General features: G+C 37.8%; 2 protein-coding genes and 1 non-coding gene across 3 annotated transcripts; 1 reads left to right on the forward strand and 2 right to left on the reverse strand.

Annotated features, from left to right (window-relative positions):
- Window positions 1-1,625: 1,625 nt before the first annotated feature.
- LOC140010132 (uncharacterized) lies at window positions 1,626-5,852 on the reverse strand. The gene is made up of 2 exons (XM_072056480.1): window positions 3,291-5,852; window positions 1,626-3,196 (listed from the first exon to the last, which is right to left on the reverse strand). Exon 2 carries the CDS (start codon window positions 2,913-2,915, stop codon window positions 2,304-2,306), a length of 612 nt encoding a protein of 203 aa, XP_071912581.1. The 5' UTR covers window positions 2,916-3,196; window positions 3,291-5,852; the 3' UTR covers window positions 1,626-2,303.
- An 8,894-nt stretch (window positions 5,853-14,746) lies between these two features.
- On the forward strand, window positions 14,747-25,924 carry LOC140010592 (uncharacterized). Its single transcript, XM_072057891.1, has 6 exons — window positions 14,747-14,806; window positions 14,920-14,961; window positions 20,546-20,788; window positions 22,255-23,215; window positions 23,821-24,364; window positions 25,279-25,924. Exons 1-6 carry the CDS (start codon window positions 14,747-14,749, stop codon window positions 25,922-25,924), a joined length of 2,496 nt encoding a protein of 831 aa, XP_071913992.1.
- On the reverse strand, window positions 21,087-21,193 carry LOC113733590 (small nucleolar RNA R71). The gene has a single exon (XR_003459094.2). It is a non-coding gene; the product is annotated as a small nucleolar RNA R71 (small nucleolar RNA).
- Window positions 25,925-26,301: the final 377 nt, after the last annotated feature.

Below are 26,301 nucleotides of genomic sequence, written 5' to 3' on the forward strand. Positions count from 1 at the left end.
CTACCATCGTTCGAGCTAAAACAGGAATTCCGGTGTCGGAGAGTGCATTCATATCAAAGTTGGGAGAAGGGTAAGTGAAAAATACTCTAGCCTCCCTGGGAATTAATAGTTCGTTTTCGTCATTCATGCGCACCGTCTTTCGGGCCAAAAAATGTGGGGGATTTCCCACATAGTCCCCCACTTGAAAGAGATCTGTCGCGTCCCATTTTTAAAAAAAAATATAATATAAATAATTACGATCATGGGTTTAGAAAAATGGATTTTGATTTATCTTTGAATGAAAATGAATTTTTTATTTTTTTAGAAAATAAAGAAAAAGGGCCTAAAAATTGGACTTAAAAATGCGACGATTTTGGCCCAAAACAATAGTTTAAAAAGGATTTTTAATAAAAAGTAGAAGTCGTCAATTGGTATTGAATTAAGGTGTACCAAGTCACCTAAAATAAATTTTGAATAAAAAAAAATAGAAAAACCCTTTTTAAACAACTCCAAGTTTTCGAAAATCAGAGAAAAGTGTTCGGGAGTCATGTTTGAAGAAAGGAAAGGCAAGAATAAAATTCAAAACACCCTTTCAATCTAGCTAAAGCTAGTTGCGTGATTTAGTCAAAAATTTTCTTATTTTAAGTTAAAAATTTATCACATTTGGATGTCATTATATGAATGCAAACCTTGACCTAATGGCTATTGAAAGGGTCAATATGTCTTTTCAAAGCTTGATTAGTACAAATTGCATTAATTGCGAAGCCCATAAGTGATTCTTTGAAGAATTCACGAATATGCAATCAATGAGACTTGGAAAAGATGAAAAATTATAATATACAAATATACATGATCTAAGGGAATGCATCATAATGGGTGCGGGAAACTAACACTCGTGACTTCAATTTTTCCTTTAATAGAGATAATACGAGCGTGCTAAGGTTAGAAAATCACACTCGTCCATATCTCATATTCGAGGGGTATTTCCTATCTAGTCAAGCAAATGATCTAATCTAGTTCTAATTTTCTTAAATGAAATACAAATCTAATATCATATTTCACACATACGGATAAGGGATATACCTATAGCGAAATGTCATGCAACAATGATAAAAGCCCTAAAAAGTAGAAAATATGCATGAAAATATAGTGATTGTCACACAAACATGATATAACGCATGAACGGTCCCTAAGGGTCTAGCGTTGAACTAGCCCACATCTATAAGTTCCCACTAGCGTTGGATTAGGAGAAAATGGGAAAAGGAGGCCACAACTAGCGTTTGACTAGTATGATGATGTCATTCATTTATCATAATCAAAATAAATCATATAAGACATAATGAAAACAAGTAAACACATAATATCACATAAAAACACATAGAACATAGGCATGATATCTAGATGCAAGGTTCCAAAAAAGCGAATAGCACGTAAACACATAAGCATGCAAAACACACAAAACAAATAAAGCCAATAAAGATCTAGCTATTACATTTGGAGACCTTTTTTTTTTTTGCAACGCCCCAAATTGGGGTAGGGATGCCATCCCTAATTTATTTATATCGAAAAAGAGCACAGCAAATTAGAGGGGGACCAAACCTGACCTTTGTTAGAGGAAAAGAAACAGCTAAGGATCAACAATAAAATGCACATATGAAAAAATCTGGAATTCTAAACACATAACAGATCAATCGAAAGAAATCATCCACATGAGGGTGCCCCACATTTGTGGGATTGTGAGTGAGCATGAAAATTTGGTTTAACATCTTGATGTGTTTGCATTGTTTTACCTATTTTTGAAAGCTGCTTCCTCGCTCTCTTTGAAATCACTTGGGTAAATTGCTCGTGAACTAGGTTCTGGTCTTGATCTTTATCTGTTATGAATCACCTTCTTTTTCTTCTTCATTTTTGTCATCATTGCATGTTGTACTTGAATGAAGAAAAGGCTTTTGATGTACAAGGGGGATCCTACCATGTAATTTCTCCCATTTAAGCTCTTCAAAAACATCTTTAAATTGCGGCACATCTTTAAACTGTGGCTTTTGAGGCATAGAGGATTTCGTTTCTGTTCTTGTACTTGTACCCACAAGGGGTGTGTCTCCAACTGACACCACATCACGTGGGTCATGAATTTGATCTACCTTTGTGAGCGCACCGTTTGCCACATCAGATGTAATTCCATTCCCTTGCTGTGAGAAGTCGCCAGCCTCCATCGCCTTCTCTTCCGATGCAGCCTCTATGAATGTGCCATTAGCTGGTTGAATGGAATTGTCATCCTCAGACTCCGGATTAGTGAATTCTCCGTCACTTTATTTTTGCGAGTATTATGCTCCATGCTTCGGCACCACATCTAGGCTCATCGGGTATGCATCCTCCACTCTAGGTGATCCCTTTGCTGCCATACCCAAACCAACATCTGACCGCACGCCTGCTGCCCTTGGCTGCCTCATCGAGTCGCAGACAGCAAGCTGCTGTTGCTCTATTGCATCCCCAACCTGCCATACCCAGGACCCATGGCCAGTCTCGTTCTCCCCCATTTTGTCGACTAGCATTACCGTAATGCCCCTTGTGTCTGTCTCCTCCACTATAGCCGCAGCCTTTGTTGACCCACTAAGCCCATTATGCGACTGAATGCCTTCTGTTGCGTCAATTTCCTCCACTCCAACCGCATTGTCAATTTCCTCCACTCCAGCCGCAGCGTTTGTTGACCCATCCAACCCATTAGGCCACAGCAGGCCTTCTACTTTTGACTTCACAGCAGGGTCGCCTCCATCAGACTGCACTTTCTCACCTTCTTCACCCACCTGTGCGTCATCCCTAACCTCAAGCTGCCCATGCTCCAGTAGCAATGATGGCTGACCCGCCACCTTGTAATAAGCTCCAGTCGAAGGATGCTGAGCATCCCGCCTCTGTCGATCAACCACACCCTTCACCATTGTCTTACCTTGCTCCTCTTTTGGCAGAGGGTCATTGTTTTGCGGCTATTGGTCCTGTGAATTCCTCCCAAGCTTTAATGCTGGATACTTCTTAACACAGTCATGTTGTTCGTGACCAAACCTCTCACAGAAGGAATAGAAAGCTGGCCAATTTTCATACTCCACGTTCTGCCAAAAACCATACTCCTCATCTCCTATCCAGATCTGCTTCACAGGTGCATGGGTTACATCGATCTCCACCAGAACTCTTGCGACCGATGGCCTCCTCAGATCTCCCGTAGCTGCGTCAATCTTCAACAATCGTCCCAAGAAAGAGGCTAGCTTATTGAGTGTGTTCCTACCAAAGAACGGCAATGGCAGACCCGAAAAACTTACCCACATAGGAGCGATCGATATTTCTCTGTTGGCCTTGAAATCCAAAGACCATTTGGAGATTGTCATAGGCGAGCTCGTGATGAACCAGGTTTGACGAACGAATAATCTAGTATAGTCCTCCTCCACCATTGGTCTGATGAGGACATGGTTCGCGTCCAACAAGGCAACCGCGCAATCTCCTTTCAGTCCTAGCGACAGGATAGGATAAACTTCCTTACCATCTCCATGGGCGGTCTACTGTATGAGAATCTTCCCACCAGGGCGTGCTGGAATGGGTGTGCTAGTTCAAAAATTTCGCTCTTCGCAATTTTGAGAGCCGGTTCCTCTCGATACGTTGAAACAGTTCCTGGGTTGAACTCCTCAGCAATACTATTGGCTGATAGCATAGCCGCAAAGCTCGGGAGCGGCGCATCCACAGCCCCATCCGGTGGCTAAAGTGTCGCCATAGGACTAAAACTAAAACTATAGGACTAAAACTCTCAAAAAACTACATTTGGGGACCCTAACTACAATCTAAATGGGAAAGGAATAAAATAAATAAATAATAAAATAAATACCTAACTATTATATATTTTTTTAAATACATGTCTTGAACCCCCTAACTATTACAACTTGGCATTTAAATGCCCCTCAAATAATCAACATTAAATAAAAATAATTATACAAAATTAAAACAAATAAAGCGAATAAATAAATAAATGGAATACAAAAAAACATTCAAGAAAAAGCATGCAATTACACACATATGACATAACATCACATAGGAGCACATAGGATCAAGTATAATCAAAATAAAGGAGTAGAGTGTACCTTCCTTGAATTGGTGACATAATGAAATGAAAATTTTCATTTACCCTCCAAAACAAAGAAAAATGTCAAGGCATCACTTTAATTAACAAATAATCACAAGAAATAGAAATAAACACGAAATTGAATCAATCAAAACATTCAAATGAAAGTAAACAACCCCTATTCAAGAAATTAAAACAAAAAGGACCCAATTGAAAGAACTAAATAAGTTTGAGGGGCCAAATCGTTATTATTACAAAAATTAAGGGTTTAAATTAAAATAAAACAAAATTAAAGGCTTAAAATGAAGCATACTAAAATCAAATGCTAAAATTCACCAAATGAATGAAAACCCGTTTTTTATAGTTAAACAACAAAATTACCCAAAATTTTAATGAAAACGAAATCAAAACTATAAATCTATCAAAAATTATTAAACCTTCAAAATTTATCCTAAAATTCACTAAAAACCTATCCAAAAATCACATTAAATCATATCAAAGAAAATTAGCATTTTTAAGGGTAAAATTGATTAAATTTTCTATTTTCTAGGCCATAATAGCATTAGTTGAAAAATTAGGGGTTAAAGTGCAATTTTCGGAAGTTTCATGCATCTTGTTCGAAGGAGTCTTCTTCCTCACTGGTTTCTGCAATTTTTCTGGTTTTTGCAGCTATTTCTCTTCGCTAAACATGACAAACATCAAGGCTTTTGATCTTAACAACAAACATCAGAGAGATTCAATCATTTCAACATACACAAATTTCAATCACCGAAATGTAATCTTTTGGGTTTGCTTGTTCAGCACACTCAAGCAGCCATAAACTCAATCAAAAAAAAAAAAAACTCACGGCATCATCTGATAAAGCCCCATAGAAAAACCCCAAACTTCTGTCCCCAAAAACCAAGCCAAACCCCATGAATTCCTCAACGATAAACCGAAAGAACAGGAACAACAGGAAACCCAAAACTCAACATGAGTTTTGGCCTGTTAAAGATGCAACAGAGAGAGTCGAATAAGGAGCAACAAAGAACAGACGGAACAAACTCTCTTTACACTAATTATGAGTCATTAAAACTGACTTCCTGGAAACAATAGGAAGCACAAAAAGAAAAATAAAAGTCCCATATGAAAATCATTTATCAGTCCAAAGAAATTTCATGGAAGATGTTAAACTAGCTAATACAAGAAACTATCGTTACCTGTAAGTGATTGGAGATTAATTCAACGTGAAAAGATGTGAAATGTTTGTCTGAAAATGTTGGAAGACGAAGTAAGAGCTCTCTTTTGCATCTCCTCGAGTATAATGAAAGTAGCAGATTTGGGTTCCAAGTCAAGGATACTGCAACCGTTTTTCCCAAAGATCTCAACACCAGCGTTGTTCAGCAATGGATCATCAGCCTTGCTTTTCCTTTTTTTATTCTTGGCCCGAAGCCAGTTCCTTTTCCTCCCCAGTTTCTTCCCTTCTCTCTCTTTTTCTCTTCTTTCTTTTCTGGTCTTTTGCCCGCAGCCTTCCCAGATTTCCCAGGCTCCTGGTTTCCTCTCTATCTCTCTCTATATTCTCCTCCTACCTTTCTTGCTCTCTCTTTTGTTTACCCACGAAACTCTCTTCCCTAATTTTCCAGGTTCCCTTGCTCGAAGACCACTTTTTTTTCTCCTTTCTTGCTGTTTCTTCAGCCCCTTTTTTTTTGCTTGCTTTTTTCTCCCCCCTTTTTCCGTCCGCCGCCTCCCTCTTTTTTGCTTTCTTCCTCCCCCCAAAACCCTTCTCCCTTTTGCCGAAGCTTTTTCTTTTTGTTTTCCTTTTTTTGTTTTCAAATTTTTCCTATGCTTCCAAGTGTCCTAACCACCTATCATTTAGATGTTATGCTGTCAAAAGAAAAATAGAAACACTTGTCTCATGCTCCCCTAACATGCACACCATCCACTTGGCCCTATTGCATGTGTGCCACATAATTTTATTTTATACTTTTCTTTTCAAAACCAATTTTTCGATAAATAAAATTCTAATTTCTAATTACCTTACAAAAATTTTATTTGGAAGAAACCGAGTTTTGAAAAAGATTAAAATGGATTTTTTTCATTTTGAGAATTTTCTTCTTCTTCTTTTTTTTAGAAATTTAATAACAATAATAATAATAAAAATAAAAATATTTTTAAAAAGAATGATGAACCTAATTTGCTACTACCAATTTAATCAACTAAAATAAAGTAAAATAAAACAAAAATAAAGCTAAAATTTAACTAAACCAAATTGAAATTTTGGTGTCTACAAGATCATAAGGAAAATTAGGTCGCTGACCAGCAGTCATGATGAGATGGTTAGCAGGAGATGAAAGAAGTGTCACCAATCCAACCTGTTCCCAATAACTGCTTGGCAGAAGTATCGGGATTTAGCTTGAGGGGACAGAGATGAGAACGTGAATCAAGGTGAAGAGGAAGAAATGTAAAGATGGTAGAGGAATTCGCAGAGGAAGGAACTATTCCTTTCACTCAGGAAATCTGTTTACAAATCAATCAAGAGTCTGTTTTTTCTCAGTGCAGAGTCCACTAATTAATACTAGTGCTTGAAGGTTGCATGCAATGCATGCATGTTGCACATAACTGAATGCTGCATGGACCAACTCCTGAAGATTTCTTCTAACAACCTTGCTACGCGACAATTATGAAAAACGATACCGTACCACTAATTCTGCTAAATAAGTAAAAATGACACAGTTTACAACTAATTCTTTTAAATGAATGGAACGACACCGTGTGACGCCCCGAAAAAAAAATGAGTTTGAGAACCCGGAAATTTTCTAAATTTCTAGGGTTTATTTTATTTAATCGCCCGCCTTTTCTACAGTTTCTTTATTGGAAAAAAATTTTCCAGATAAAGTTTATGAGCAAAGATAGTTTTAAAATGATTTTTCTAGTATCGGTTATTTTTGAGAAATTAAGAGCGTATTTTGGACGTGGGACCCGCTAGTGCGGTAAATGCATTATATTTTTGACAACTTGTTGGAATTTTGTATTAAGTGATATTATTTTACAAGGTCTTAAGATATTTGTATTGGAGAGACAAAAAGATAAGTTTTGAACCAAAAGGTGACAAGTGTCACCATAAGATTTAGTCTTGAGTTTGACTACTATTCATAACTTTACCATTTAATTAAAATTGACCAAAAATCTCTTCATTTTGCAAGCTTCTTGGCCGAATTTATTGGAGAGCAAAAGAAAGAAAAGCTATCAATTTCTTCCTTCTATTTCTTGCTCAATCTTCAAATCCAACCAATAAAACTCCAAATCATTCCATAAAATCTCTTTGCTAAGTGATCTTGAGGTGTTTTGTGGAGTTGTTTGGATAGCTAAGGTGACTAGTTGCTCTATCTCTTGTATTGCTAAGGTGAGTTGTGAACGACCCCTCTCCTTCCTCTAATGATGTTCAATTGATGATTGGTGGTGGTATAAGATGCAACTTTATGGATTATATTGTGATTTTTGGTTGAATTGATGAAATTTTATAAATTTTAGAGATTTTTCTGTTTTCATATGAATATGATTATGTGGTCATGTATGATGATTGGAAATGATGTTTAAGGACTCTATGAGGTGGAAAAAGTGGTTAATTGCAAACAATTTCTGTTTGGGAAGAAATTTTGGAAAGTTAGGGTTCTAATGATAACATTCTGCCCGAATTTGTAGCTCTTAGTTAGAGGCCGAATTGGCCTTGGCTTAAAACATGAAAGTTGTAGGGAATGACATTTTAGAGGTGCCTACAAAATTTCAGGTCAATCGGAGTAGTGTAGAATGAGAAAAGTTGAAATTACTATTGCTGTCCTGGTTTTACCCGAATTTGGGTATTGCTTCTGTAATTGGTTGTTTTGGTCAGGAATGCTTCCGAATTGGTTGTTGAGGTCTTCTGATGAATTGTATCCATGTTTCTTAGCTTTCAGCAGGTTTTGGAATTTCTAGATTTGGACTTGTAGAGCCTGAGTTATGATGTTTCCGCTAGAATGCGTTTTGGTGAATCTGTTTTTGTGATTCCGGTGTAGTATCTTGCATTTTTGACCAGGTTACACTCGAAACTGAGTTGAGTGACCTTCTGTAATATTGTAGCCCTGTCTCTTAGCTTCGAAACGGTGGGTCTTGTACCTTCATCCGAAAATCGTAGTGCCTTTGGTGCCATTACCGCAAATGGATGTCAAAAGCTATTTTTCTGGTTTTGAGCTTAACTTTCATTTCCGAACTTTTCCCTAGCTTGACTTGTACTAGTACTACTTGGAGCTTGCTGAATGACTATTGGATAAACTTGTTGTTGTGTGTGTACCTTTGGGACTGGCTGAGGAAATAATGAAGCCATGATGGCTGGAAAAGTAAGCAAATTTAGGGGAGGTGCTGTCCGAACTTTTAAAGGACTTGTTTGCATTGAGTTTGTGATCTAAGACTGGGATTTGAGCAAGGCAATGATATATGATGGATGGTTTCTGAGCCATGGAGGTGAGTGACCTCAAACTATTTCTGAAGTTATTTATGAACCGTTTCCTGCATTATTTACTTTTGAGCTGTTTCCAAAGTTACTTTTGTACCGTTTTCTTGCATTATTTACCTTTAAACTGTTTCCAAAGTTACTTTTGAACTGTTTTCTTGCATATCATGCGTGCTTGCATGTGAGTGTTCCTTATTTGCTATATTTTCTTGACTTCATGACTTGTATTATTGATTGATAACGTGTTAAGTGCTTTGAATGATTTCCAAAACGAGCTTTCTAGGCGAGTGTGTACTTTATCGCACTCGACCTAAATAACTGTGCAATTTTCAAGGATTTAATTATTGAAATGCTAGTTGCGCATGAATGTAAGCCGTTTGGCTAAATTGGCCACTGCCCTTTGTTACCGATCGACTCGAGCCAGAAGCGGACTCGGTCGGGCGATATGGTGACTTGGGTGAATTTGGTATACTCGAGTATTACTTTGTAGTCCGGCTACGTCCGGATGGGTGGAGTCCGGCCAATGGTCGGATGGGTGGAGTCCGGTCAACGTCCGGAAAAGGGGATGAACGAACAAAAGGATGAACGAGGGATTCTACTTACAAAAAAATATATTTTCAAACGATTGGAGGAATAAGGGAAAATGTCAGGGGAACGAACGAACAAACGAATAGTTTCATGTGAGCCCGTATCCTTTTAATGAATGTTACTATCGCTTTCCATTGTAAATGTTCCTTGAATTATTGATACTCCATTTTAATGTATTGTAAATGTTCATTTGATTTATGACATCATTGAAATGAACTATTGTGAAACCGATTTATTTACTGATTTTAATGGTTACTCGCTGAGTTTCTAGCTCACCCCAAAAATATTTTATTCCCCTCCACAGGGCTCGTGGCGAAGGAAGGACTTGTAGTACTTGTTCACGTGACTGGATGGCATATATCTTGTATAATTTGCATTTGGAATCATTTTATGTATAGTTGAGAATTGTTTCCGCTTCGCTTATGACATGTAAATATTGGAGATTTATATTGTAATATTTGAGGTTTATTCTTGTAATTCATTTGAGGACTGTAGTGAACGACTGAGTCCCGGCGAGAGCTGGGCAGGCGACCCGCCGAACCCTCTAGTTCGCCTTAGGGGAAGGTGGGGCGTCACACACCGTGACTGCTACACCCTACTCCAGCTTGTCCTGTGACAAGAAGTTTGCTGTGTGAGTAGCTAGAGAAAGACCAGTAAATCAGTTTGCTCTGTTTTTCGCTTTGCACGCACTCTAGTATATAAAGAGCAGTTCCAGTTGTTGATTAATCAGCTTGGGAAGAAACATTAAGTTCAATAGGTACTATTTTGATGTGGAGAGATTCTCCTGCTGACTACTAGCTTTCAACTTTCGCGGTTTGGATAGATTCTTATATAGATGGAAAACAAGGCCCTTGCCAATTTGATGTTTTTTCCATTTTGATTTCCCTTTGTACATTCCTTTTCCGGGACCGCCCTCTGCATCAAAACCTTTTTCCAGCTCCTCTCCCTATCCACATTGAATCCAATTTCCCTCAAAATATCTGTGCTTCTGTCAATGATGGCTACCACTCTAAAGAATGGTTGGGTTTGAAGGCGAGGAGCTGCAAGACACGGTACAACTTATTATCGGATTCTTGGTTTGTGAAATTTCGGGGGTTTAAAGGTACAAAAGAATTTCATTTCTTTTACGTAGCAGATGTAGCATGTGCTCATGATAGAAGTAGCTGAACCCTTCAATTTACATCCGCAGATAAAGAAGGCTGTAGCTAGTATTGTGCAAGAATTCACTAAGGTAAATATTGCATGGGATGCGTGGATGTTACATCATGTTGGCCATTTGCAATGGCCTTGTATGTGCCTACAAAAAGAGAAACTAGGCCTCTTTATCTATGTAACGTTCACAAACTTGCAACCCTCCCAGATAGCTCTCAACAAACATGTGGTCTTGCAATTGGATTGGGCATGTACCCTTCACAGGAGTGTATTTACCCCGCAAGGTGCGTATCAAGGCGATACAAACATTAATTCATGTCAGTTGTGAGATGTTTAACATTCGACTTGAAGGCGATAAATATTTCCCTATGTTGGACAAGGTGGAGCAGGGGGGTCTGGAGATGATAATTAGTGAAGTTTGAAGCTAGTAAGTTTTGGCTTTAGCTATTTAAGGTAATGCCCTTTTTTTTTGTCATATTGACCAAAGGACCGAACTGACATGGGGGCAAACTTGGAACCATTGGCGCACCTTCTCTTCTAAGAACATAAGGAAGGTTTTACACCTGATTGCATCGGCAACCGTTTGTAGGCGCATGTGGGTTAGAAACGCGAATAAATAATCTTTCGGATCCGTAGTCACGGTAGGATTTCATAGTAGGGATTTTGAACTTAGCAGGCGGAGGGTAGTTCTCGATGTCCGGTATGAAGGGGGAGGCAGAATATTTATCCGCCTTCGAATCTAGCAACAGATCCAGTTCGTCATGTATCTAGTACTCTTCTCTCCTTGGAGAGTGCTCCCTCCGCGGGATCTCCCAAAAGGGCTCAGGGTGCTCTGTTCGGGAGTTCCCGTGAGAGGGCTCCAGAATTTCTATCTGTTCATGCAAGCGCTCCTTCCGTGCTCGCTTTTGTTGGGGGCTGGGGCTTCCAGTTCTAGATTCTGACGGCTCCAATCTTCCCACCTTCTTGCCCCTAGACTCCGAATCTCGCAGATCTCTGGTCCAACCCTTCAAGTAGTTCATAATAGCCTCGAAAGTGGGTAGGTTTTCCGCCACCACCTGTACCAGCTGTTCAGGTGGAATTCGCGAGGGCTCCGTCCCCTATTCACCAAGAGTTCGCCCCTGATAGGGATTTTAGGGGTCGCTTCGCTCGTTCCCCTTGGATTCATCAGTGGTCCTCCGAGATCTAGTCCTCGGCATTTTTCACAAGGGAAGAATTGCATTCCCACAGATAGCGCCAATTGATGCGACTGTCAAGAATACGATCCGAACAGAGCAGCCGTGGGCTGAGTGAACTAAGAGGGAACGAACTGATGTCAACGAGGGGTAGCCCGAACTGACCTACAAAGAGATGAACAGCGGGACTAGCTCCCCGCTGTTACTCCGACTATCAAGTCAGTTATGGTTACAAGTAGAGCAACGGTATTGAGTATTGTAAAAAGCGTACCTTGTCTTGTCTTGTTTTGCTAGATTTATAAGGCTCTTGGTAGTAGTTTTCTTATAAGATTATGAGCCCTACTAGAGAGGGATTCCACTTAGGGCTCCGTCTGCTGGCTCCGAAAGGCTCGGGATCTACGGCCCGCCAGGCCCATCCAGCTGGGGGGCGGTGGCCATGCGCGAACGGGCACCCATTCCTGTCTGAGCTAATCTGGTCAAGCTGACAAGTCACATGTCTGAACTGACCCATGGCTCCGTTGGATTGGCCCCACTACAATTGACATTAATGTCATCTTCAACTTTAAATATGATGAATCCTTCCAAGTTCCAAAGGCATATCATTGGCTTAGCCTACATGTGAGAGATAATTAGATGATTAAGAGATCAAAAGTTTTTCTAACCATTATGATCTTTGCGTATACATGTTGTTTAGGAATAGCCTAGAAAGTGATAAATGTCATGTTTTTGGTTACATATTTGCATGCACATGGTCATCGATGATAGAGGTAAATCTGGTTCTTAACAATACTTGAAAGGCACTGAATCTGAAAGGGATGCGCTTTGGAAACGTTCGACCTTGGTTCATCTGGTAAAACTTCATCTTCCAGGATGCCCTTTGAGATCCCGCAAAAGGCCAAATATAGGCCAGGAAGGCAGCAACAGTTTTGCCGATTTTCAGTAATAAAAAATGCAAATTTGCTAACCGGCCTGAGGGGCACAGGGATATATGATCAGAGGCAAAGGAAGGGAAAATTAACAAAGGCAACAACTATGTTATAATCACTTACAAGTCGGGAAGAGCAAAGCTTCAGTCCACCACCAACCAACCAATGAAATTTTCTGGGGTGCTTTTCCCCACAGAAAGCTCAGTCACCTCAAGAAACAGAGCGACGAGGATATCCAAGAATTTGCAGCGTTTATGAATTCACCTACCAAGAGAAATCAGTGGTGTAGATACCCATCATATTATTCTTTGCATTTAACTGTCTAGAGAAAGCCAACCAACCAAATTCCCTCTGCCGCTATGACTAAACCATCACGAAAGCTACCATTGAGAGCACTAGAGGACCATTTTTCTAAGGTTCCTATGAAACATAATGAAGAAAAGGGCACCTAAAGTCCCAACAATTACTAACCAAGATTCGATATTCATTTACACTGATTTAAGCCTTGGCTTTTATTATAGTTCGGATAAGAATAAGATATGCCCTTTTCCCATATTACTTCTTGGATATCTTTGATTAGTATTCTTTTTGGTCACGAGTCCAGTTACAATAATTAGTCATGTCACAATATAATTTATGTCCTTGACGCAGTTATATTTATTGCCAAAAATTAAGCAAACAGCAAAAAGAATTGGAGCAGAAAATAGACATTAATTAAAACCACACTTGATATTGTCCATACAATAGCAACCCAATTAAGAACAAAGTGACTGAATCTTGGACCAAATTACTCAAAATAGTTTCTTTTATTTTTTTTCTTCCTAATATAGGGCGTCCACCGGAAACTCCACCAGCCACACTTGCTGCAAGAAAATACAAGAACAGGGCATCAAGCTTTAACCAATAACACCAAAAACAACAAAAAATGCTGCATTATCTTAAACGGTAGAATCCGAAACTTACTAACTTCAGTGTTCACCAGCTGCTTCACTAGCCCCACTAGCCGCTCCAGCTGCTACACCTTGTCCATCCTGGAGAAATATAATTTGATAAGATTTTCAACCCACAAGAATGAGAAAGCGTAAGAAATGTAGAGTTGATATTAATTTACCCGCACAATCACCAGCACACTTTGTATTGGTGCATGGTAGCCGGAGATGTTGATCGTCGAACCCACCTCCACACCAAAGGCATCTCTCACGTGCGGCCAACCAAAAATCATCTTGCACCTCAGATCACCTCCCTCTTGCATCACATAGTTGATATTTCCTGCCATCGTTTGAATTAAAACAGGAATTCCGGTGTCGGAGAGAGCATCCATATCAAAGTTGGGAGAAAGATAAGTGAGAAACACTCTAGCCTCCCTAGGAATTAATAGTCATTTTCGTCACTCATGCGCAACGTCTTTCGGGCCAAAAAATATGGGGGATTTCCCATATAGTCCCCCACTTGAAAGAGATCATAAGGAAAATTAGGTCGCTAGCCAGCAGCCATGATGAGATGGTCAGCAGGAGATGAAAGAAGTGTCACCAACCCAAAGTGTTCCCAATGGCTGCTTGGCAGAAGTATCAGGATTCAGCTTGAGGGGACAAAGATGAGAACGTGAATCAAGGTGGAGAGGAAGAAATATAAAGAATGTAGAGGAATTCGCAGAGGAAGGAACTATTCCTTTCACTCAGGAAATTTGTTTACAAATCAATCAAAAGTCTGTTTTTTCTCAGTGCAGAGTCCACTACTTAATACTAGCGCTTGAAGGTTGCATGCAATGCATGCATGTTGCACATAACCGAATGCTGCATGGACCACTCCTGAAGATTTCTTTTAACAACCTTGCTACGCGACAATTATGAAAAACGATACCGTACCACTAATTAAGTAAAAATGACACAGTTTACAACTAATTCTGTTAAATAAATGGAACAACACCGTGACTGCTACACCCTACTCCAGCTTGTCCTGTGACAAGAAGTTTGTTGTGTGAATAGATAGAGAAAGACCAGTAAATCAGTTTGCTCTATTTTTTGCTTTGCATGCGCTCTAGTATATAAAGAGCAGTTCCAGTTGTTGATTAATCAGCTCGGGAAGAAACATTAAGTTCGATAGGTACTATTTTGATGTGGAGAGATTCTTCTGCTGAGTACTAGCTTTCAACTTTTGTGGTTTGGATAGATTCTTATATACATGGAAAACAAGGCCCTTGCCAATTTGATGTTTTTTCCATTTTGATTTCCCTTTGTACATTCCTTTTCCGGGACCGCCCTCTGCATCAAAACCTTTTTCCAGCTCCTCTCCCTATCCACATTGAATCCAATTTCCCTCAAAATATCTGTGCATCTGTCAATGATGGCTACCACACTAAAGAATGGTTGGGTTTGAAGGCGAGGAGCTGCAAGACACGGTGCAACTTATTATCGGATTCTTGGTTTGTGAAATTTCGGGGGTTTAAAGGTACAAAAGAATTTCATTTCTTTTACGTAGAAGATGTAGCATGTGCTCATGATAGAAGTAGCTGAACCCTTCAATTTACATCCGCAGATAAAGAAGGCTGTAGCTAGTATTGTGCAAGAATTCACTAAGGTAAATATTGCATGGGATGCGTGGATGTTACATCATGTTGGCCATTTGCAATGGCCTTGTATGTGCCTACAAAAAGAGAAACTAGGCCTCTTTATCTATGTAACGTTCACAAACTTGTAACCCTCCCAGATGGCTCTCAACAAACATGTGGTCTTGCAATTGGATTGGGCATGTACCCTCCATAGGAGTGTATTTACCCCACAAGGCGCGTATCAAGGCGATACAAACGTTAATTCATGTTAGTTGTGAGATGTTTAGCATTCGACTTGAAGGCGATAAATATTTCCCCATGTTGGACAAGGTGGAGCAGGGGGGTCTGGAGATGATAATTAGTGAAGTTTGAAGCTAGTAAGCTTTGGCTTTAGCTATTTAAGGTAATGCCTTTTTTGTCAATGTTATGGTTCAAAGCTTGATGCTCTGTACTTAGTGTTTTCTGCAGCAACTGCAGCTGATGAAGTGTCTAGAGGATGCTCTATATTTGGAAAAAGATTAAGAAAAAGGATAAGAAGTGTTTCCAGTAACTTTGGTTCAAATCTAGTCTAGCTTCTTGTTACTTTGTTGCCATTGTAAGGACAACATCAGTAGTGTGGTTTATAATTAGAACTAGTTTTTAATGCAGGACTACAAATTTGGCTAAAGAAATTACTGCGTGATTCTACACAGAGAAATAGCAGATATGTGATTAAAGGGAAAAAAAGACATAGTGAATTTATTTAACTTAAAAAATGAAAGTAGATATGTGATTAAATAACAAAGGATTCAAATAACAAGGAAAAAAATTGGCACTTCCACCAAAAATTTTGTCTTGGGCTTGGTATCCATTTGTACACACAAGACCATTTGGACGTATAAAAAACCCGACTTGCCAAATCACATTTCACCTTGTGTGTCCCAATAGAGCTCTCTTTTTGTACCGATCCAAAATAAATTTTTGGGTAAATTATACTTTATCTCCCTATGGTTTAGTGCTTATTTACATAACCCCGTATGATTTCAAAAATTATACATAATCCCCATATAGTTTGGATTAAAGTGTCAAAATGACAAAATTTGCAGTCCATAACGGAGTCAGTCAAAAATATCTTTATTTAAAGTTAAAAATTATTTATTAACCACAGTGGGATTATGTATATATATTGACCAGAAGGAGGTTATATGGTAAAGTACTAAACTATATGGTAAAATAAAAAATCATACAGGGTTAGAGTGTCATACATATTATATTTATATATTTTGATCATTTCAGCCATTTTAGTTTTTACATAAGGGTAATTTTGATATTTTAATAGGTTCCGTTACTTTGACACTTTAATCCAAATTATGAGGGAGTTATATATAACTTTCAAAACTATAAGAGATTATGTGAAAATTAGCTATACCACAGGAGGGTAAAGAGTAATTTGCCCTAAATTTTTTCCACATTTACTTTATAATGGCAATATTATTAAGTGATACTCAGAACCCTATATTAATCGAAACCCAGTCCCAAGCCCAAATAGTAATTGTAGACTAGTAGTGTACCTTAAATTGAAAGCGAATTTGTTATTAAATAACGGAAAGATTCAAATGACAAGGAAAAAATTGGGACATTTACCTTATAATGGTAATATTTCTAAGTGAAGCTCAGAATCCTCTGTGAATTGAAAACGAGATCCTAGCCCAAAAATTGTAGTGGTTTTCTTTTTAAATTGTCCTTTGAGTATCACTATTTATTGACTCATAAAACTCTAGAGCCCTCACTATATACTTTAAAGCAAGAATAATCTTCGAAACTGTTGAAATGGCGGAACTACCAATTGAGGTGCTGAGTGGTATGCTATCAAGGGTTCCTTTCAAAACCATCTCCAATTGCTAGTGTGTTTGCAAGACAGGGTGCAAACTTATTATAGAATTCTTGGTTCATGAAATTGCGGGAGACTACTGGAGAAAAGAACTTCGTTTCTTTTACGTAGAAGATGTACCATTTTCCCGCGATGGAAATCGCTGTACCGTCATATTTACATCTGCAAATAAAAAGGTAGTGTTGTGTAAGAATTCCCGTGTTGTGTATGAATTTACATCTGCAAATAAAAACCAGATTTTCCTGTTCAATCAAGCATTTAAAAAAAAAACTCAAACTTCTTCAATATTATATTTTGACCCCTAGGTTGTTAAAAATTATTAATATACCTCAAATATTTCATACTTTATAAATATTGTTTTAAAGTTTAGTGTAATTTTTCAATTAAGTGCATAATTTTAATTCTAAACTTGTTAACGCTCATTAAATAATATAAATTGCTACTTGATTGTTCTAATTTCTTTATATTTTCTTGTTAGATATATTTGAAACATCAAATACATATGAATATACATTTATTAAGATTTTTTTTAAATGAAATATTTTATTTATTTTAAGAAAATTTTGGCAGAATTTTCCCTTATAAATGGACGAAACTCCCTGCCAACAGACCCAAATTCAAGAAAAATATCACATGACACTTGCTACATTTTAACTCTACGAAAGTTTGGAATCCCAATTGATGAAGATCAAAGCAACTGGTACGAGAGCATCATCTCCGGTATCTGAAGCAGTAATTTTATGTGCTTCTTGTTTCTAAAGAATTCCGAATTAGCCAACCTCCTAGGTTAGCCCACTTTCCTCCGCCTGAAGGAAGGCATGCCTAACCTGTCTATGCGAATTTCCCCTCTCGTTTGTCTTAGAATTGCATTGAAATCATCATAAATGGTGACATTCCGGTTATGGCTGGACGCACCCACATTTGCCAAACTATCCGTCACCCTATTTGCTTCTCTGTAGCAATGAGAAAATCATGCCACATCGGTAATCATGCCCCAAATTTGGTCTACCTCCCATCGTATCACTCACGGGCAATGGAGACACCGTTGAAGAATCCCAACGAGAACTAGGGAATCCACTTGAATACTTACATCGCTAAACCCCTTCTAAAAGCACAAACGAAGCCCCATTGCCAGGGCCAATGCCTTTGCACGCAAACTCGAAAGTTCCCCAAAGTAAGTTGAGAACGCAAATAATGGCAATCCCGATGAGTCACGTAGTATTCCCCCACCACCATTCACTCCTGGATTTCCCTTGGAGCATCCATCTGTATTTAGTGTTAGCAATCCCGCCTGTTTCGCCTTCCACCGTACCAGGTGAAAACTATAACGCGATGGCTATTGGGTTGTCCACTCATACAGCTGAAGAAACATGTGCACCCCAAGTCTCTGTTTAAACTGAATCTCAACCACCCCTATCACGTCTAACAAAATGGCATGACAAATCCTCACCACTGTCATCTGCCTTCTTTCGTAGTATGCAACGCTCCGATCCTTCCAAATATGCCAACATATAAAACTAGGAAGAACCAAGAAAAGGAACCGTCTTACCGCATGCCAAGGGGAAAACAACTACCAGGCCGTTAGCCATGCCCGTAGTGATGAGCCAAGTTGTGTTACTCCACAAATCCTACCAAAATAACTCCATATATCCTTTGCAACTTGACCCTCTGCGAACACATGCTCCAGTGTCCCAATCGCTCCCTCTTGGCAAAACAAACAATTTGAAACCAAATTAACAAAAACAACGGTATTACGAATTGGATATGGGCACTTGGATCGATTAATGACTCTCCAAGAATCTGATGATGAATAATAATTACCTTCATGTCAAATGCTAAAGATTTCACAACCGAAATCACCGTCTATGCCGTCTCCGTGCACAAATTCTGTAATGAATATTGATAAGTGAATATTTAACGTATATTTTGTACAAGTTTGGCATGAACTTTTGGTATGTTTTGAGAAGATTAAAGCCATATTTGAACTCTTTTGGTGATAATTGCTTAAATATTGTTTAAGTGTTCAAAACTTGATAAATGAGTGGATTAATGTGTTAATTTTGTGAAATTGTGAAGGATATTAATGTATGAAATTCATGCATGAGATAAAGGAAATGTAAGGATCGCCCAGAGGATAAACTACACAAGAAATTAGGAGCGAAAGTGAAGAAAAAGGAAAAGAAGTGAAAAACTGAAAAAAAGACCAGCACGGATCCGAGCTCGGATCCGTGTGAATCAAGGAAGATCCGAGCCCTCGTATGTACTTCTGGAGTAGTGTATCCGAGGACAAAGGATCCGAGCTCGGATCCCTCAGAGAAGGCCTTGGATCAGCATTGATCCGAGCTCGGATCTAACTTCACCCCTCGGATCCGAGGTTCGGATTTGCCTCTTTTTTCTGCAAGTGGTACAACCGTTTTTTCTCACTTTTCACACAACTTTTCAGCTATTTGGAGTGAGTGAATTCGATGCATATACTTCAGAAGACAAAAGGGCAGACAATATGGTTTATTTTCAAGTCAAAAACATTGGTTATTGACTATCCTAACAAAGTTGAGATTTGGGAATCAAAAGGTGGAATTTGACTTGGAAAAATGGATGCTCCTGAGCAGTTTTTATGTAGAGACATTGGGAGAGGTCAGAGGATATACGTAGCTAGTTTTCCTTCTTGTAACTAGTTTTGCTCTCTAGCTAGGAGTTCCTTGAGAAGCATTTTGGAGTTTTTACTTGTAATCATCTTGTACAAGAACATAGCAGAAATTGGAGGGTTTCACCATCAATTGGCTAAGCTTTCTTTTATCTTTCTTGTACTTGTACTTTATGATGTTTTGCATTAATAAACTTGTGAGTTTGGTTGTTAAATCATTCATGAGTAGCTAAACTTCTTTATCTAGGGAGTAGATGAAACTTATGGGTAAATAATATGAATTGAATGTGATTTACACTTGTTATATCTTGTATTAACTTGTCTATTTGTGCAGGTAGAAATTACTTGTTATTGCTTGATCACCAATAGCATGTTTATAGTTGTTATTGTTCAATGAGAATTGGTAGTAACAATGGAAACACATGAATAGAGCTTAAGTTGTATGTTCATGAAAACAGAGATACACTTAAGTGGATTATTTAACATTTCATGAAAGAAAACAGAGTAGTAGTAGTATTTCACCATGAAAATAGGGAAAACTGTTTTGCTCTAGGCCATTTCATCATGAGAATAAGATTTGGTAATATTGGAAATGAATCTCTGGTTAAACAAGAATAATAACAAGAGGTAAATCTATTCATTTGTATTGTTTATGCCATAAGTGGAATCTACATCCCTAGATTCAATCTTTGGTGAAATTTTTCCATTTGCATTTAACATTGATTAAACCAGAGTTATAGGTAATAGCATTATAATTTTCTTGCTCAGATTTATTGTAAGTCTAAATAATAGAGGAAAATAAGGGACTAGTACTTGTTTAAATTGCTTCTCGTAGGATCGACCCGATACATACCCTATATTACAATTTCGGCCTGTATACTTGCAGTCAACGGGTATACAATCGAATTTAAACTTGCATTGATATAAAAATTTCATCAAATTTTTGGCGCCGTTGCCAGGGAGCGGCAATATTAGAACCTAATCATCTCTATTAATTTAGACATCTTTATTTTTAGTTGAGTTGTTTATAGCTAGCTTAACATTTTAATCAGTTTTTGATAAATAAAAGTTACATAATCTTTCTTGTTTCTGTTTGCAGTGTATGCACCAGACATCTCGAGAAGTAGCACCTTTTGATCCAGAAATAGAAAGGACTTTACATAGACAAATGAGGGATACACCACAGCAAGAGGAACAAGTGGTTTGGCAATCGATAGAGGAAATTTTGATAGAATTACCATTTGAGGAAGAAATAGCGAAAAATGACCAAAATAGGCGAATTCTACGAGATTTTGCTTTACCGGGAACACAAGGTTCTCAAACTATCTTTTCAAGGCCAACGGTAAATGCCAATAATTTTGAGATTAAACCATCACTAATTTAAATGGTACAACAATCTCAATACGGAGGTAATGCTACTGAAGATCCAAATTCTCACTTGTCAACATTTTCTTGAAATCTGGGAAACAATTAAGTTTAATGATGTTAGTGATGATGCAATTAAACTTCGATTGTTTCCATTCTCACTAAGGGACAAGGCCAAGGCTTGGTTACAATCTTATCCTCCAAATACTTTTACCACTTGGGCAGAATTAGTTAAGACTTTTCTCAATAAATTCTTTCCACCTGGAAAAACTGCAAAACTCAGAATGGATATAACTAGTTTCTCTCAACAGGAAGGAGAGATATTGTATGAAGCTTGGGAGCGCTATCGGGAATTGCAATGAAGATGTCCTCATCATGGTTTACCAGATTGGCTAGTAGTCCAAACATTTTACAATGGTCTCACCTATCCAACAAAGACACATGTAGATGCGGCAGCGGGAGGAGCATTATGGGAAAAACAGCCGAAGAAGCTCAACAATTGATTGAAAAAATGTCTGCTAACAACTACCAATGGGCAAATGAACGAGGTAATACAAGGAGAACCGCAGGTATGCTCGAAGTAGATACCTTGAATATGTTAAGTGTAAAAATGGATAATGTGGTTAAGACACTTAATAGGCACATTGGTTCTAGCTCTAATCAAGGAGTAGTTGTTGCATGTTGTACTACTTGCGGTGGAGATCATGATGATTCTATGTGTTCTAGCAGCGAATAGATTCAATAACTCAACAATTATAACCGTCCACCCCAAAACAATCCATACTCCAATACCTATAATTCAGGATGGCGTAATCACCCGAATTTTGGAGGGAAGGATCAAGCGAACCAACAAAGACCAGTTAATCCACCGGATTTTCAACCGAAGTAACCACTTTAGGAGTCCAAACCAGCTTGGGAGTTGGCAATTGAGAAGCTAGCGAATGTATCAAATGATAAAATTGAAAAGTTAGCCAGTGCCACTACTCAACGGTTTGAAAGAATTGAGGGACGGATGGACCAACTCACTAATATGTACAGAAATGTTGAGATCCAATTAGGAAAAATTGCAAATGCAGTTAACAATCGCAACCAAGGGGATTTACCTAGTAAGACTGAGGTGAACCCAAGGGAGCATGTGAAGGCTATATAACCTTCCGTAGTGGTAAGGATGTAGGTAAGCCACCAGTAGTTGAAAATGAGAGAGAATGTGAAAGAAAAGAGAACAAGCAATTGAGTGAATTAGGAGAGGATGGCAAGAAAATTAAGGGGAAAGAAAATGTGGAAGAAAATGACCCACAAATGGGAGATACAACACCAATTCCTCCACCGGTGTCATTCCCTCAAAGATTGAAGCCTTCAAGAAATGACAAAGAATTTGAAAAGTTTGTCAACATTTTCAAACAATTACATATTAATATACCTTTTGTTGATGCTATATTGTAGATTCCTTCATACGCAAAGTTTCTCAAGAAGATAATGCCTAAGAGAAAGAAGTTAGTAGATAGCAAGACAATTGCATTAACGGAAGAATGTAGTGCCATTATACAAAACAAATTGCCACCAAAGTTGAAAGATCCAGGGAGTTTCACAGTTCCTTGCACTATTGGTAATGTGGAATTTTCTAAAACACTTTGTGACCTTGGTGCAAGTGTTTCATTGATCCCTTTAATTGTGGCTAGGCAATTGGGGTTGAAAGAGTTAAAACATACTAACATTTCCTTGCAATTGGCTGACAGGTCTATTAGACATCCAATGGGCATATTGGAGAATGTGCTCATTAAAGTGCAGAAATTCATTATTCCTCTTGATTTTGTTGTTTTAGACATAGAGGAAGATGTAAATGTACCTATTATACTTGGTAGACCATTTTTGGCCACTGCAGGTACAATAATAGATGTCAAAAGAGGTAAGTTCAAGTTTCAAATCGGTGAAGAGGAAGTGGAATTTGATTTGAGTAGAGTGGAAAAATATCCCTCTTTTACTGACCATGTTTATTCGGTTGACATATGTGATGAATTGGCATTAGAGATGAGTCAATTTAATCTTGATGACGATTCTCTTGAACTTTGTCTTCATGGTATAGGTTTACAAGAGGAACAAGTTCAAGAAATGGTTGAATTTTTGCAGGCACAGGTTCCTTTCAAAAGGAGAAATGCATATGAGGAGTTAGGACTGAGCAAAGGGCTACCTCCACCATCATGTGAGCAAGTACCACAGCTTGAACTTAAGCCACTGCCTAAACACCTCAAATATGCGTTTTTTGGAGAAAAAGATACATTGCCGGTGATTGTAAATTCTGCACTAGATGAGGAACAACTAGGCAAACTCTTACGTGTTTTGAGGAAGTATTTAAAGGCTATAGGATGGACGATTTCTGATATCAAGGGAATCAGTCCAACTATTTGTATGCACGAATTTTGTTAGAAGAAAACTCTAAACCGATGGTTGAGACTCAAAGAAAGTTAAATCCAAATATGAAAGAAGTGGTAAGAGTAGAAATCCTTAAATGGTTGGATGCAGGTATAATTTTTTCAATTTCTGATAGTATTTGGATTTCTCCTATACATGTAGTGCCAAAGAAAGGAGGGATAACCATAGTACATGGTAAAAATGATGAAATGATTCCATCTAGAGTTGTAGTTGGGTGGCGAGTTTGTATAGATTATAGAAAACTGAATACAGCTACTAGAAAAGATCATTTCTCTCTTCCTTTTCTTGATCAAATGGCAGAAAGATTGGCCGGATATGAATTTTATTGTTTCTTGGATAATTTTTCAGGATACAATCAAATAGCCATTGCACCGGAAGATCAAGAGAAAACTACATTCACTTGTCCTTACGACACTTTTGGATTTCGAAGGATGCCTTTTGGACTGTGCAATGCACCGGCCACCTTCCAATGATGCATGATGGCAATTTTCTTTGATTTTAATGAGAAAATTATGGAAATCTTCATGGATGATTTTTCTGTATTTGGATTTACTTATGATGATTGTCTTAACAATTTAGATCTAATTTTGCAGAAATATAAAGAAACAAACCTTGTACTCAATTGGGAAAAATGTTACTTCATGGTTCGTGAGGGTATTGTGCTAGGCCACAAAATTTCTTCAGAAGGTATTGAAGTAGATCAAGCCAAGATAGAGGTTATTGAGAGAATGGCTCCACCTATCAATGTGAAAGGAATTCGCAGCTTTCTTGGATACGTGGGATTTTATCGGCGGTTTATTAAGGATTTCTCAAAAATTGCTAAACCTTTATGTGAATTACTTGCAATAGATGTTTCTTTTCACTTTAATGATGAGTGTTTACTTGCTTTTAATAGGTTGAAAAAGGAACTTGTCTCCGCACCTATAATAGCATCACCGGACTGGAGCTTACCATTCGAATTGATGTGTAATGCAAATGATTTTGCAGTTGGAGTTGTTATTGGGCAAAAACATGATAAGCGACTTCATGTCATTTATTATGCAAGTAAAATGTTGAATGAAACCCAAGTTAACTATGCAACAACAGAGAAGGAGTTGCTAGCAGTGATTTTTGCATTGGATAAGTTAGATCGTACTTAGTAGAATCTAAAGTTATCATTTATACCAACCATGCAGCACTCAAATATTTATTAAATAAGAAAGATGCAAAACCTCGACTAATTCGATGGATTTTATTATTACAGGAATTTGATTTGGAAATCAAAGATAAAAAAGGATCCGAGAACTTAGTTGCTGATCATCTTTCTCGACTGAAAAATATACCTCAAGAAGACCATTCATCCATTAAAGAAGAATTTTTAGATGAGTTTTTAATGGCAATTTATAAGTCACCATGGTATGCTGATCTAGTTAACTTTGTAGTTAGTGGAGTGATACCAAGTGATTTGAATTCTCATCAAAGGAAAAAATTCTTAAATGATGCTAAACATTACTTTTGGGAGGAACCGTTCTTTTATAAATATTGTGCAGATGGAATAATTAGAAAATATGTTCCGGAGGAAGAAGTACATAGTATTCTAATGCATTGTCATACTCTTGAAACGGGAGGTTATTTTAGTACAACTAAAACTCTAGCAAAGATATGGCAATCTGGATTTTATTGGCCTACTATATACCGAGACACTAGAAATTGGGTTAAAAGTTGCGATCAATGCCAAAGAACTGGTAATATCTCAAGAAAGAATGAAATGCATTTGACTACATATTTGGAAGTTGAGTTATTTGACGTTTGGGGCATTGATTTTATGGGACCATTTCTTAGCTCATATAATAATAAGTACATTCTTTTAGCAGTTGATTATGTCTCTAAATGGGTGAAGGCCATTCCTTCACAAACTAATTATGCTAAAGTTGTGCTTAAGTTCCTTAAACGGAACATATTTTGCAGGTTTGGAGTCCCAAAGGCAATAATAAGCAATGAAGGTAAGCATTTTTGTAATAAAATTATTGACACTTTGTTGCTTAAATATGGATGCAGGCATAAAAAGTCACTCTTTTATCACCCTCAAGCTAATGGTCAAGCTGAGTTGGCCAACCGGGAAATTAAAAACATTTTGGAGAAAACGGTCAACCGATCGAGAAAGGATTGGACAAACAAGCTTGAAGATACTTTATGGGCGTATAGAACGGCATTTAAAACGCCATTGGGAATGTCTCCAAATAAACTTGTTTATGGCAAAGCGTGTCATTTACCTGTAGAAATAGAACATAAAGCTTATTGGGCCATTAAAACTATTAATTTTGATTTTAAATCTGCAGGTGAAAAGAGAATGCTCGATTTGAGTGAATTGGAGGAATCACGGTTAACCTCGTATGAGAATGCCAAGATTTATAAAGAAACAGTGAAATTTTGGCATGATAAACATATTCTTCCTAAACATTTTGAAGAAGGGCAAAAGGTGTTATTGTTTAACTCAAGACTTAAATTATTCCCTGGAAAGCTTAAGTCTCGATGGTCCGGGCCATTTGAAGTGGTTCGTATGTTTCCTTATGGAGCAGTGAAAATAAAAGGAGAAAATGGTGCCCCATTCAAAGTAAATGGTCAAAGATTGAAGCTCTATTTGGCTGGAGAAAAGGTTCCTAAAGGAGTAATTTACTCCTTAGGAAACGCAATGGGGAGTTAAAAGAGCTATAGGAGAGTCGAGCTCAACGACTCTAAACAAAGCGCTTGTTGGGAGACAACCCAATAATAATATTGTAGTTGTATGTTTTTATGTGTTTCTTACATTTTAGTGTGATTTAATTGACTAATTAGATATATTTCACTTGTTTGTAGGAGGTACCGGAGTTTTATCATCCATTTTGGAAGTACACTTGAAGAACAAGTGTAAAAAGGGAGGTTTTCTTACCAAATTGTGCTTTAAGTGTTTAGCAATACCATTCAGATATACATTGTGCATTTCAAGTATATTCAAGTGAGTTTTGGTGATAACATGGTTATAAATGCTCATGGACTCATTTGATATGTATTTAATGTGTTTGATGTGTTTTGAAAAGATGG

Source organism: Coffea arabica, chromosome 7c, assembly GCF_036785885.1.
Source record: "Coffea arabica cultivar ET-39 chromosome 7c, Coffea Arabica ET-39 HiFi, whole genome shotgun sequence".
Classification (NCBI taxonomy): domain Eukaryota; kingdom Viridiplantae; phylum Streptophyta; class Magnoliopsida; order Gentianales; family Rubiaceae; genus Coffea; species Coffea arabica.

Excerpts from the sequence above, each read along its gene's own strand:
- LOC140010132 (XM_072056480.1), bottom strand. The coding sequence starts at position 2,915 with ATGGTGAAGGGTGTGGTTGATCGACAGAGGCGGGATGCTCAGCATCCT.
- LOC140010592 (XM_072057891.1), top strand. The coding sequence starts at position 14,747 with ATGGTTGGGTTTGAAGGCGAGGAGCTGCAAGACACGGTGCAACTTATT. Across the intron at positions 14,807-14,919 it reads AACTTATTATCGGATTCTTG|ATAAAGAAGGCTGTAGCTAG; the intron begins GTTTGTGAAATT and ends TTACATCCGCAG. Across the intron at positions 24,365-25,278 it reads GTGATTTTTGCATTGGATAA|GCATAAAAAGTCACTCTTTT; the intron begins GTTAGATCGTAC and ends ATATGGATGCAG.